Here is a 13,842-nt window from a genome sequence, read left to right as displayed (position 1 = left end):
CATAAGAGTTAGGATGGCAGATGGTGAATGTCAATTCATAATTTAACCAAGCTACACAATTCACACTTATTCTACACTTGAATTTTACATCAATGCATAACTAATTTTGACAGATTCCTCTGTTGTACTCATTAACAAATATAAGTATTATAAAACATATTATGTGAAAAAAATGCAATTTCAATTAATCAGATATCCAGAGCACTACCAAACAGCAAGAAAGAACCAAGAACAAGGGTGTTGAGGAGTAACAGACAACCCTTTTCAGGTGCTCATTCAGTGAACAAATTTGATTTTAATTGTGCACTTATCAGGGCAGGGCTGGAAAGAGAAATATCATTGCTATAGTTAAACTGAGACTGAAAGTGTCAATATGCAGCAAAAAATCCTTTTTTTTTTTTTTTTTAGAGTTAAACAATTGTGAAATGAGAAAACTTGAGAGAAAACAGGCTCTCATCCCCATTCCGCTCAGTTTTTCATACTTCTGAAGTCTGAATAATTTGAACAAGCTTCTGATTTTTGAATGCTGGTCCAGATCTTGTTCAGACTTCTGTTCTCTGGAGATTCCTCTTTCCTACAGAGGGTTAATATAAAGTAATTAAATCAAGAGAAAATATAGCCATTAGTAAATCAGGACCTGATTCTTTAGGATCTTTTAAGATCCTAAAGATCTAAAAAGTTTTGGCCTGACTTACTCAAATTAAACTCTCCACAGACCTGTGTAAAATGGCTTAAAAGGAGAAACGTTTCCAAAGATAACAAAGCAAATAGGAAAAGGGAAACATACTAATTTAATACCCCTACTCATTTGCAGATGTACAAACTGCTACTCAAATGACTAAACATATTTCCATGCCCAGAAGAAATTTCCTCTTGTAGAAGTAATTTACTTCAGTAGTGGCCAGATAGGAGTAAAATCATATATTAGCTTTGAACATAATGCTGAATGAACATGTACTGAACATTAGTGTATTAAAGAATTTTCAGTTTTGATGGCAACCAGAAAATTCTGGGGGTTTTACTGTTGTATCTCTCAGTGATTTGTATGTTTTAAACAAAATTAGGTAATTTTAATTTTAGGGGTTTTTTAAGGCTTTCACTTAAAGATGATTAAAAATAAGGCAGATTACATCATGGAATAAAATGAAGAGAAATTTTTTTCACTTGTTGGGACTGTTAGATAAAAGAGAAAATAGCATAATCTAACTCAGAGATTTCCAGACTCTTTCCAGTATCCAGTATCCATCTTACAGAAAGATAATCTTATGCCTTTCAAAATCGGAAGGTGAATGTCATAGGTAATGGGATTTTTGTTACACTGGCAACCTGCTGTGCCCTTATGTGGGTTGTGGCCCCGGTCTGGGAGCACAACCACAGCTCTGGAACAAATGATGCCCCATTAGCATGGCTGGAGCCCAGTCCTGGCTGTCCCATGATCTCACTTGGTGACCTTGGACAAATCACTTCGATCCGCAGAGCTTTTGCTGAAGAATAAACAAACACGAGGTCACCAAATAGGAGCTTGTTAGGGAAGGGAATTGAGATGTCTGAAAAGGCAGAGCTCCTCTCAGGAGGCACAGGCTGTACGTGCGCTGGATGGGGCTCCAGCCCCTGGCAAGGAGGGGAGGAGATGCCACACTGAGTGTGGTCAGGAGTTACAGTAATAGCCCAAGGTGCACTTCTGAAGCAGATGCTTTATTCATTTTTTACTTAACCACTGGGTTTACCACACCATACCCCAAGGCAATCCCACCCCCCTCACCCCCAATTTGAAACTCAAGTTTTTGAAGACAACTGCTCTGTCAGAGCCCATTGCAAGATTCTGATAAGGAGTGGCATATGTTTGACTTCAGATTGCTAAACATCACATAAGCATTCCCATTGTGCTTTGATGCTGGGCTTAACATCAGAAGAGAAATATTAATATTTAATACATTTTTTTAATATGTAATTTTTCAAATGTCAGAATGTAAGACAGGCTGGAAGGAACTTCAAATATCTAGTTTCCACACTGCTGGAGTCAAATGTATGCCATCTTTTAGCAAGACGTGTCAGCTTTTGCACACATTAAGCAAATTAAAACCCTAAAAAATAGTCTAACTGCTATTTCACAGCTGATGGCTGGTGATAATTACTTGGGCTTAATATTTACCCTACACAAGAAATAATCTAACCTTTCTTCCTCTTGGCTATTCTCCACACTTGTTCTGGAGATTTGATGAGCTCATCATCTTTAGCCCCAGGAGAGATGAAGATTAAACCAGTCTGAAACAAGGAAAGGAAAATGTTTGGGTTAGTTTCTTTTTAGGGTGTTTTTTTTTAATGCAGTTAACTTTTTATTTTAGTAGTTTTTCAAAATGTTCTGTCACTTTTATTCCACATCCTTAATGCATGAGTAGCACAGGTACAGCTGCTTGGTAAATAACCAATCATTCACTAAAGCACACCAATTTAAAATGCATTTATGGAAGGTTTAAGGCCATAATTTATGATAATGGCATGGAGAGCACAAATTAATTCAAAGTACAGAGGAAACAACTTGTTTCAAGTACAAAGACCAAACCCTTTTAATTTTTTTGTCTTTGAAATTCTAACCACTGTAGCAAAAGCCTGTCATATTATTCTGCTGATCTTCCTTCATTGACTTCAATCATTTACTGTATTTTTAGCAAACACAGACATTATTATTTCAGGGTAAGAATTGTTAAAATTATCTAAGTATCTCAAAGGAGTTCAAAGTCACAGGCTTTCAACAGATCTTGTATTCCCACTTTCCTTTGAGCCAATGGGGCAATAGGCACCAAGTTTAGCCCATGTCAAAACATATTATCCAGTCACTTATTTTTCATTTGTGGGCACAGTCCAGGATTTACTGTGTCAAAGGCATTCTAAAACCTCACATCATTTTGGCTCAAGCCCCATCCTTGAGGGGCAAGTCCAAACATTAGTAGAAAAGGCATATACAGTTGGTCTTTATGTCTGTTTTGGGTTTATGTGTTGGCTATTTTTAGCAAACATAGACATTATTATTTCAGGGTAATTCATGGACAAAATATAGAAACAACCTTAAAGTTAACCAAGATTTAAAATCTCATGTTTCACAGAATCACAGATGTCTTTCCTCCTTGACCTGCTTAGTTAATCTGGAAATATCTTCATCACCCTCCAAAGCCTAAAAACATCTTGATTCCTCTCCAGGAGCGGTACCCACTCCTGACTCTCTGCCAGACTATGGCAATGTTCAGGGTCCTTCCTGAAGGCCTTTGAGGAGGACCCAGAAAAATCGGGCAATTTCTAACCTACTGCCAGTTCCTCACAGAAACAGTGAGAGCTCTGAATAAAAAAAAACAAAACAAAAAAACCCAATTAAATTAAGACAATTACAATGAGTATAAGTCTCAGCACCATGACTGATTCCCATTCAAGCCACAAGAAACATACTGGGGCTAAATTGCCTCAAAGATTATGGGGCAAGAGAGCTGAAGAGATAAAATACACATTTATATCTGTAACTGATGTGAATTATCTAAAATTCTGGGCTACTTACTCTGGTTACGCCATAAATATGGCAATTCCTAATCCTATCTACTATGGTAACACCAGTGGTGGCTAAGCCACAGAACAGATTATTCAATTTCTATATTTCACTGGCATTTCTCTAATTGTTTTCAGGAATATGTTACCCATCTGCTGCTGCAGCTATATTTGTACTTCATTCAATAGGAAACACTAGATTTCATCACAGAATTTAACCATGCAGTGCTCAGTTAGGTCTCTTTTCACTGTTTGCAATTATCCCTGTTTCTAAACTTAGCATTGTACATAAATTGTTGCAAGAGCACGCAGAGACCAACCACAAGACCCTCATTGTGTTAGCTGCTCTACTAACATGTCAAGACAACATATATGTGTAAGAAAACAGCTATAAATATAATAAATATATAATACAAATAAATATTATTTTTATATATATATTAGAAATAGAATATAAATAAATATAATAAAAATGGGTTTGTATCAGATCAGGTAATAATGTATTTACTTTGCTTAAGTGATTCTTTCATCTCCTTCCCTTGTTAACAAGCCCAGCTACAGATGCCTGGTGTAAGCAAAATATTGCTCTCCACTGCAGTGACTGTAACATCCTGAATAAGATTCCTGATCTTTTGAATTCTTGTCTATTATGTCTCCCTCATGCAGCCAGGTGTCCTCTGCCTGGCACAAAAAATGTATTTGTCCTCTGTGTGATCTTCCAGAACATTGCTGTGAGCACCGGCTCAGCTGAGAGAGTGGTAAATGGAGAAAGCACCACTGGAGATGAGACAGCAGTCAGCAAGGAAGAAGAAAACAAAACAGGATTTGTCAAGTTTGGTTGGGTGAAGGGTGTGCTGGTGAGAAACTTACCTGTATTTCTAAAACAATCATTAAAAGAAAATAAAATCAGTTCTGTTACACTTAAGTCTTTGAAGAATTACAAGAGGGAGGCAGACTTCAGGGATGTTTGGAGTGAAATGCACTTTATCACCCTTTTGATTTTAAACATTACTTTCAACACTGAACTAATGCAGTAATTTTTCTTTAAAACCTAGGTAAGATGCATGCTTAATATTTGGGGTGTGATGCTCTTTATTCGACTATCCTGGATTGTAGGTCAAGCAGGAATTGGTATGTATCTTATTTAATATCATTTGCAACTGTGAAAGGGATAAAAAGGATAAACTGTACATGATCATGATTAATATATAATCTGAGATGTGCATTTGCATGTTGAACTAAATCATGTTTTCAAATGCTTGCCAGGGTAAAAGACATTAATCCTCCAAACTATTGGAATTTTCCAGACTCACAGCCAAATTACTGCTTAGAGGCACAGATCTGTTAACTATGCATATGATCATCACATTTGAATATTTCTGAGCTTTAGTGAAATTTGTATTTAGATCCTGTAACAGATGTAAACTTTATGACTTGAGCCAATTTCTAGTATGTGCGTACAGAGTTAACCTTTAAGAGTTCACACTTTGCTTATCTGTGAAACCCAAACCTTGTCATCTACATATTATAAACAACACTTCTTCACACTTCTCTGCCAAGATGAAAACAGAACTGGAAGGAGGTCTCAGCTCATCAGGATTTTGTTATTTTTAACTACAGAACAGCACTTGATACTACTGTACTATGAAAGACTAAGTTTTAAAAACTCTGCTACAGCTTTCATATAAATTAAATAAGTATATTTCATTGTGTGCTGTATCTTTGCTTCTTCACTGTGCAATTTAATTAATCCAAATTCCAGAACCCAAATCCCTGGGAGACGGAGCCCAGAGGCCTCCATCCAGAATATTGCAGAGTGTTCAGTGGAACCAGTGAGAGAGGGAAGTGCTCCCATCACTGCAAGTCTCCAGCACAGCAAGAGCAGCTCAGCGAGTGCGATGTCCCACAGCTGGGGGCTACAACTCCCTTTTTAGGGCTACTGCTCTGGGGAAGCACAGAAACCTAAACTGCCATGGCAGTGTCCCTCTGTGATCCATGATCATACAATTAGAGCAATAGGACCCTGATTTTTGACTGGCACCCAGATGTTACAAAAAACAGCAAAGGCAGGATGGCAAGTAGTCAAGTTTGGATAATCACAGAATGGAAATATTCAGTTATATTGAGGGGTGTCAGCTCTGCTGGGGTTGGATGAAAGTCACTGCTCAAAATCAGATTGAATATAACTATCATTCACATCCTTGTCAATGGAAGTGAAAGGAAAATCACCAAAATTTTGCATGGTTGAAGTCTCATTTCCAATAAAAAGCAGTACATTCTTAGAAGTTTCACTTGAGCAAGACTGACCTTTTAATAAAAACATTTTATTAAAAAGATAACAAATTAAATGCTTACTAAGAAAAAAATCAGAAACTTACAGAGACACAAATGGGAAAAGAAAAACCAACCAACAATAAAAGATCCAGAAGTAAGCGGAAGAACTTTACTACTTCTGCAGTGCTCCATGCATGGCTCCAGCACTGTGCCTGACAAAAGGGTGCTTTCTGACTTTATGATGCATACCAAATGAGCACATACAGCCCAGGGCACTCATAACTATATGCCTTGCCATGAAAATTCTGCATCTTAATATTGCCAAGACTTTGCTCTGGGGTTTCATGCAAAATTAGTTTTTAAGGGCAGTTTAGTAACTTATTGAGATCATCAAGAAGTATTACTTTGTTTTGAGGTGTGAGAATAGCCATAGGCAAGAGTAATTCATTTTGGAACAACTTACTTAGGGGCCATATGCCTGGTTTTCAATCTAAACTTTAATCAGATTTTAACATTAATTTGCACCAACATCAGTTACAACCTTTCTGCTTTCATTTTTAATTTTACCATTTTAACTCATTGATAAGCAGGCTCTTCTTTCTTATGGTTTATTGCTCTGCTGTTGCTTTTTTAAATTGCATGTGTTATGCAAGTGTTATATGTTTTACTTTTGAAAATGAGATGTCAAATTCCATTTGAATCATTTCTCAATGCATTTTTGGAATACCTTATAAGCAATAAGCCTTAAGTCCCCATCCAAGCTGCTTAAGGAGAACAGTGATAGAAGCTCATCATCACCAGGGCTCAGGGATTTCACCGGGTACTGCTGCTAACATGGAAATTAAATGAGACTGTTAAACCACCATCTGGGCACCATTTACATCCCCATCATTAGAGGGCCAAAGAGAGACAACCCAATTATTTCCATACCCTGATAGGCTGTCTTGGGCAAAAGCTCTTACAGGGGAAAAAGTAGGATTCCACAAGGATCTCTGACTATCATCAGCTAAGAAAAAAGGGACAGTATGGTTCTGACAAGATTCCAGGTCCAAAACTAGTCTGCTAATATCTGGGGACTCTCTGAAATCTGTATTTGTACCTCTGCATGGAATGGTTAGACAAAGGCAGAGAAAAACACCAAGTTTATGCTACCTGCAAATCTGGCTCTGAATATTAAAATTATGTTACATTACATTATATTACAATGATGTTTTGTTTGAGTCACTTCATTTTATGCACTTTTCTTCTTAAATGCCAAAATATTCTTTTTAAAATTTTGATTAAAGCCTTCCCATGAAGATGCTACTATCAGATTAGCAAAATATCTGACCCTATTTATCATATACATATTAACAATATGAATTGAGAAATGCAATAGAACATCCTTGAAAAGTATCCTTAGGATGCATGTATACTTAGGAAACATTTTTAAAAGTGCTTTGAGAATTTTGTGTCTACTTACTCAGTTTAAGAGTTAACAGCTCTTAAAGTCATATCCAGCCACTTCTCAGACACAAAATTTGCATGGTTGAACAATTTGCTTCTATGTAATCGTAGCTGACCAAAAAGAATGACCATTTGGATTTTTTTTATACAGACCTGCACATAAAACACTTGCATGACTAGTTATAGTAAGAGTTCAGAAATCAGTAAGGTTAATGTGATTTATTAGAGGCTCAATTCACTTTAAATATCCTATACTATGTTATATATAATTTATGGCTCACACATTACATTGTTCTAACTTAAAGGATTGTGATAACACGGCTATAATTTAAGTAGCAAAGAACATTAATTCAGGGACAGGATGTCTATAACCATCCAGTATGAAATGAACTCAGGAATCTGATCTGTAAGTCAGATGGTAGAAATACAGCAGATAAATCAATGAGTTTGTGGTACTTCTAGCTCAATGTCAATTGTAGGATCTAAGTTTCAATTTGGATGAGCCCTGGTCAATAAATGCAGCTACAAGCAATGTATATTCTCCGCACTGAATACTTATTGAACCTATGGAATGCCTATTGTACCCTACAGAAACAAGGCAGATATTGCATAAGCCTTAGCAAATTCAGATGAAACTAAGAACAGATTCCAGGCTTGGCACCAAACTGTAATTCTTTATTTTTTTCCTCCTGGTTTTCTCTCTTCCTTCTCATAGATAGAAATGAGAATAAAAGCAATAAAGTTGAGAGAAAACGTATAATTTCTTCACCTGACTTGAAACAAAAAGGAAGATCTGGAACTACAAACTCCTCTAGGTAGTGCCAGAAATGTAACAGCAGTAGCTGCAACTGTACCTTGGGAGGTGCAGTTTGTACACAACCAAAAGTGGTTTTTTTGGGAAGGTAGTCTAGCCCTAGAACATGTAATCCAAAGAGGCTGTGGGGATCTTCATCCACAGAGGTTTTTGAGAGCCAGCTAGCCAAGGTCACCACTGAGTTAATATTGTGTTGGCAGTAGTTCTGCTATGGGAGGTTGAGCTACAGACCTTCAGAAGTCACTTCAAATCAGTGCTTCTATGATTCTAAATCAAACAAAGCACATCCTGCTCACGTAGTTTCTACAGTTTCAAAGTTAACAGAAACCCAGTCACATTGGAAATAATCTCAGATTTCAGTCTTACACTGAAACCCAGTTATAATTAATCACCTATCACTGATATTCTGGTGTTTGATTATCATTGTGATATGAGCTAAATAAAAGAAAAATTCTAAGTTCTCTATGACTATACATTACAGGTCACCTGTTAAAGTAAATGGCATCTAAAGAGCAGTATTTCTATTTTTAAATGTTTGTTTTGTGTTAGAGTAAAACTACTTTTTTTGCAGGGACAGAGGCCAATGGGCAGAGGGTGGGAAAGCCCAGCACTTGATAGTTTAGCAAGTGAGGATGTAGAAGGCTCCCAGTCAGGTCTTGTCCCTCTGCCTGACAGGCTCTTTGTCCTCATGCACTATGAATCTGTACAGTCAGTCTTCCTCTGATTCAACATTTAATCAACTGATGAAAGAAACAGCATTGTTACAAGAGCTCTGGTTAATGTGTCTATTTCTTTATTTAAACAGCTATGTGTGTTAAAGGTAGATATAAGCATCCATGTCAAGGCATGCCTGTTTGTTTATTTCCTCCATCCTTTGGAAATCATAAGAACTCCTGGGCAGGGTACTCCTATCAGAAAGAATCACTGGTTGAAGACTGATGGGAATAATTTACTATCGTGACATGGACTTCACGAAAATGTTCTGCAAGCTGCAAGTGGTGAACAAACCATCTTTTCAGTTTATTGCTCTGATTCTGGCCTGAAAATTCAATTTAAAGAAAGAATGATTTGTAGGAAACATGGAACATGAGTAAAATATTTTATCTTCTTATTACTAACAGGTCTTGGAGTAATCATAATTCTTCTGGCCACGATGGTAACCTCAATTACTGGGTTGTCAACTTCTGCAATAGCAACTAATGGGTTTGTCCGTGGAGGTAAAAATCTTAGGGTTACTAATGCTTTCAAGCCCCAAAAGGTATTTAGGTATTATTTTTGTATGAGACAAACCAGAGGGACCATAAACCAAAGGGCACATCTAATGGAATTGGAAGGTAACAATTCTAGCCACCTCTCATCACAATTTAAGGCATGTTTGAGCTGTCACTTCTAATAAGCCACGGATTTCAGTTCAGTCTGAAAAGTACATTTCAGATGTTCCTGCCAACTGCTGAGCAAGGGATGGCTCTGGCTTTTCATGGAGTTCTCTCACCTTTCAGCCGGTCTTTCCTATTCAGAGCATTCCAGGTTGGACATTCTTCAACAAACTGAGACATCTCTTCCTGTCATTTTGAAGACTGATGAAGATTAGCGGATATCTTCGGTTTAATGCCTTCTTTATAACACTCCTTACATTTCAGCCCCTCCTTGGAAGATGGGTAAATAATTCGGCTGTAAAAGTCCATGACAGGTATTTTGTGATACAAAGTTTTGGTGCATTTCAGAGCTTTTAAGTTATAACTGGTCTGGTCTAAGCCCTGTGGAAAATGGAAAGTTCTTACTACGTCACTAAAGCACAACAGGTACTGGAATACACTTGCATATGCTTTCTTTTTCGGATCTTTCAGGTCTTGGAATCATAGTTATTGCTCTGAGTGTAGTAGTAACAACATTGACAGGTATCTCCATGTCTGCCATTTGCACTAATGGAGTAGTAAGAGGAGGTAAGTGAATACGATCTCATGAAAAATACAAAAATCTGCAGATTTGAATTAGAAAAATAAATGGGTTTGAGATAACGGTGTAATAAGCAAAGAAAGAATATCTATATTTGCAGTGATTGCTCCCAGTGGATCAACAGCAAATTGAAATGTGTATAGATTTAATGCAAAAAACATTAAAGATTCACTGCATTACTATGATGCAGGAACTTACGTACCAGAGAATGTGACCTTTCATGTTAACATTGGGATAGATCCATGTAAGTTAGAACCATTTTGGAAGCGAAGTTATCTCTCCTTTGTGTTACTGTATCATGCATCATGAAAAATTATAACAAGGTCCACTTTTGCATGCTAATATGCATTAAAAAGATTGCTGGAATAGAAAGGCATACCAAAAAATCTGAAGGCAGAACCAGTATAAAGCACATTGCTTTTTTTGCAGTGTCCCCTATTAATGCAGGGCAAAGATTGATTATATTTGTAAGATTAAAAGCACAGATTTCTCCAGTACCAGTTATGTGAGGAGAAAAAAAAAAGCAAAAGCTGAGTGTTTTGCTGTGCTGAAATAACAATAATTTCTGTCTGCAGGTGGAGCATACTATCTTATCTCAAGAAGCCTGGGCCCAGAGTTTGGTGGATCTATAGGACTTATCTTTGCCTTTGCAAATGCAGTGGCAGTTGCCATGTATGTAGTTGGATTTGCTGAAACAGTTGTAGAACTTCTTAAGGTAAATACAGATATTTCATGTATGTGATAAAATTGGTTCAGTTTTGTTTTGTGTGGCTTTTTTTTGGGGGTGGTGATGGTGGTGTTTGTTTTACATAATGTATTTGCATAAGTAGTGATATGTTTTACTCAAGGCTTGAGGGGCATCTTTAGCAGAGAAGCTGGTCTGTCTAAACATGCTGCAGAGTGCTTCTTCATTATCTCTACCTTTTGAATATATGTAATACATTTCTTGACAAGAATCTCAAAATCAGAATAGGAACAGACATTCCATTAGACAGCCAAATAACCCCAACTGCAAAAAGCCAGCTGGAACATGACATACAAACACTTGGTCTCATATATCTCTGACATTTTGACAGCTCACTGCTTTCTATTTCACCTTGTTACTTGATCCCACCAGTTGGGCAGAGAAAGACTGGTTCTCACAACATTTCTAACCACTTTCAGGAGAGCGATACACTGATGGTAGACGAGTCCAACGATATCAGAATCATAGGGACCATCACTGTGGTGTGTCTTCTCGGCATCTCTGTTGCTGGCATGGAATGGGAAGCAAAGGTAAACTTTTAAAAGAATATAAAAGCAAGCAGTATATTAACCTGCTGTAAAGCATTAGTGTGTGAGGAATGCTATTCAACAGATGCAATTTGCAAAAGCACTCAGTTTCAGTTTATGCTTAATCTTTCTAAAAGCAGTAACAGTTTAATCATTACATTCAATGAAAGCACAATTACTCTAAACTCTTCCTTGAACATACATTTAAAAGCAAAAAAGTTTGGGTTTTGCAGACAACTTGGTTATATACATTTTTACAATTCATGGCATCATTAAGAGCTTTGGCTATGTGCCTGTTTTGCCCTTATTTTTGATGCAGTTTGATAGAATAAACAGTAGCAAAAACAATATATGGTTTTATCACTGTACTCTCTCAAGCCCTTCTCAGCAGAAGAGCTCTATTTGTTACCCATTCCTTAATCTCTAACGATTTCTGCAATTCCTTCACCTGTAAAAAAGGTCAGAATGCAAATTCAAATGGAAATACTTCAGAGAGTGGAATGAAGCTATCGGAATCAGGTCCAGAAATCAGATTCAACAGCACCCTTGTTTTTGCTGTGATGGAGACTAGAACAACTTGTAAAAGAGATCAGAAAATAATTTGATATTATAACCTTTGAAGTGACAGCCCCCTGCAACTAAAAAAAATTTATAACAACATAAAAATGTCTTATACTTCATACTACTTAATACTAATGTATTAGCTGTTCCATTTTGCCTTTTCTTGTAAGGAATCTAACCTAAAATTAAATTATAACTATATTTCATTAATCCCTTAGTAAAAAGCATCTGCTGTAGTCATTAGCTGATTCAGCTATCTTGACTCCTGGTATTTTCAAAAACTATATAAATTAATAACCTGTTATAGGGAACAGATACAGATGACTTACTATATAGCTATCTCCACAGCAACAGATTTAAAAACAACAGGAGAATCTTTTTGTTTCTATTAACAGGCTCAAGTTATTCTTCTAATTGTTCTCCTTGTTGCCATTGCAAACTTCTTTATTGGGACAGTCATTCCTACCAACACTGAAAAGAAGGCAAGAGGCTTTTTTAATTACCAAGGTAAGCAACCTTCTACCTATCATAAAGTTATGTTTGCATTCTTTTGACTTAATAGTAAGCTAAGGATTCCACTGAAAAAGCTCACAAGATCAGAATCTTCTGCCCAAGTTTAAGTGAGCTTGCAAAAAAAGGGAATGGATTTAATCTCTAATTTTGAGTCTGTCTCTGCTGCTGCAGCTGACACCACAGTAAGATGCAGCTTGAGTAATTTATACGTCAGTAGAGCACAAACCTTTAACACACAGCTAAGAGCAAGTGCTGCAGTGACACTCCTGTCACTCCAACATGGATCTGTAGCTCTGAGATGCAGACAAGCACATCCTTCTGGGGAGCAAACTAAGGAAATCAAATTCACTTTACTTGTGATGTGAGACAGATTCAAACCCAGTTGTCCAGATGTGAAAGACTGGCTTATTCACCTCCTTCATTAAGTAACTTTGGAATCAAATCCTGTTGTTACATTTAATTCTCACTTATATTTGCAGCATCAATATTTGCAGAAAACTTTGGACCAGATTTCAGAAGTGGAGAAGGATTTTTTTCGGTGTTTGCCATTTTTTTCCCAGCTGCCACTGGCATTCTTGCAGGAGCCAATATCTCAGGAGATCTGAAAGTATGTATTTCATAAACTTCATAATATTAGCCATAGGTTGGAAAAAATAACAAGAAAACAAATCATGAATCAACACTGTATTCAGTTCAAAATCATGTCTTAATTTGGGAAGCAAAGCTCTCTTAAGTACCTGTTTTATTATTTAAAAACATACAAATTCTCTCATAATGCATTATGGGTATTTACAGAAATGACTTTAGCTAGATTTGGGTTGCTATATCTTTTAAAAGCATATTTCAATAACCTATAATAATATATCATTAATGGTCCATTAGCAGCACATGCTATAAGAGAAATTACGTGTGTATCTCTTGGAGCTCTTCTTTTGTAAACACCAATCCAACCATTGTCCCAAAAAGCAACCTGGAAAGCTCATGTTTGTACTCACAAGAATCAGTGGAGACCAGCTTTTTGTATTCAGGGTCATAGTAAGGGCAGAGCAAACTGTGCATTTAATGAAAGCAAGTATGTCCCAATCCCATGTCAGTACTGCTGCTCAAAGAAAAAGCTGCAAGCTTGCAGCTGTGACAAAAAAAAAAACAGAGTCTGAAGAGAAAGGGAAAGGAGGACCAAGGGTGCCCAGTTGTCTTGCTGTGGCCATTCTGTCAGTTCCTCATTCTCCTCTTGCAGTTTAGCAGTTATAAGGGATGGAATTTCCAGTATCTAAACATACAGGTAAATTACAGAAATCAGTTTTGAGTGCCCTCCAGTTTTCATGACAAAAACACTCAAAAAACAACCAAAATAAATAAAGAAAAAAAACCTCACCAACAAGACAGGGCTCACAGCTTGATAACCCCAGCATGTCAGATGAAGTTATTTGGCCTTATCCTATAAATCCATTGGCTTGAAGACCTTAAAGGAT

The 13,842-nt window shown here is 36.9% G+C and overlaps 1 protein-coding gene across 2 annotated transcripts in view; it reads left to right on the top strand.

The window, feature by feature from the left end:
- Positions 1–13,842, top strand: part of SLC12A1 (solute carrier family 12 member 1) — a 47,041-nt gene that overhangs the window by 2,763 nt on the left and 30,436 nt on the right. Inside the window, exons 3-9 of one of the 2 annotated variants that reach the window (XM_058847207.1) lie at positions 4,257–4,391; positions 4,590–4,665; positions 9,916–10,011; positions 10,600–10,739; positions 11,189–11,299; positions 12,253–12,364; positions 12,850–12,977. In XM_058847207.1, coding sequence (XP_058703190.1) covers positions 4,257–4,391; positions 4,590–4,665; positions 9,916–10,011; positions 10,600–10,739; positions 11,189–11,299; positions 12,253–12,364; positions 12,850–12,977 — 798 coding nt within the window. Of the gene's footprint in view, positions 1–4,256; positions 4,392–4,589; positions 4,666–9,189; positions 9,286–9,915; positions 10,012–10,599; positions 10,740–11,188; positions 11,300–12,252; positions 12,365–12,849; positions 12,978–13,842 lie in introns of both variants that reach the window. The other variant, XM_058847206.1, reaches the window with a different exon arrangement.

Source organism: Poecile atricapillus, chromosome 11, assembly GCF_030490865.1.
Source record: "Poecile atricapillus isolate bPoeAtr1 chromosome 11, bPoeAtr1.hap1, whole genome shotgun sequence".
NCBI classification, from domain to species: domain Eukaryota; kingdom Metazoa; phylum Chordata; class Aves; order Passeriformes; family Paridae; genus Poecile; species Poecile atricapillus.
The sequence above is the reverse complement of the archived record's forward strand: the minus strand, read 5'-3'. Positions and strand labels throughout refer to the sequence as shown.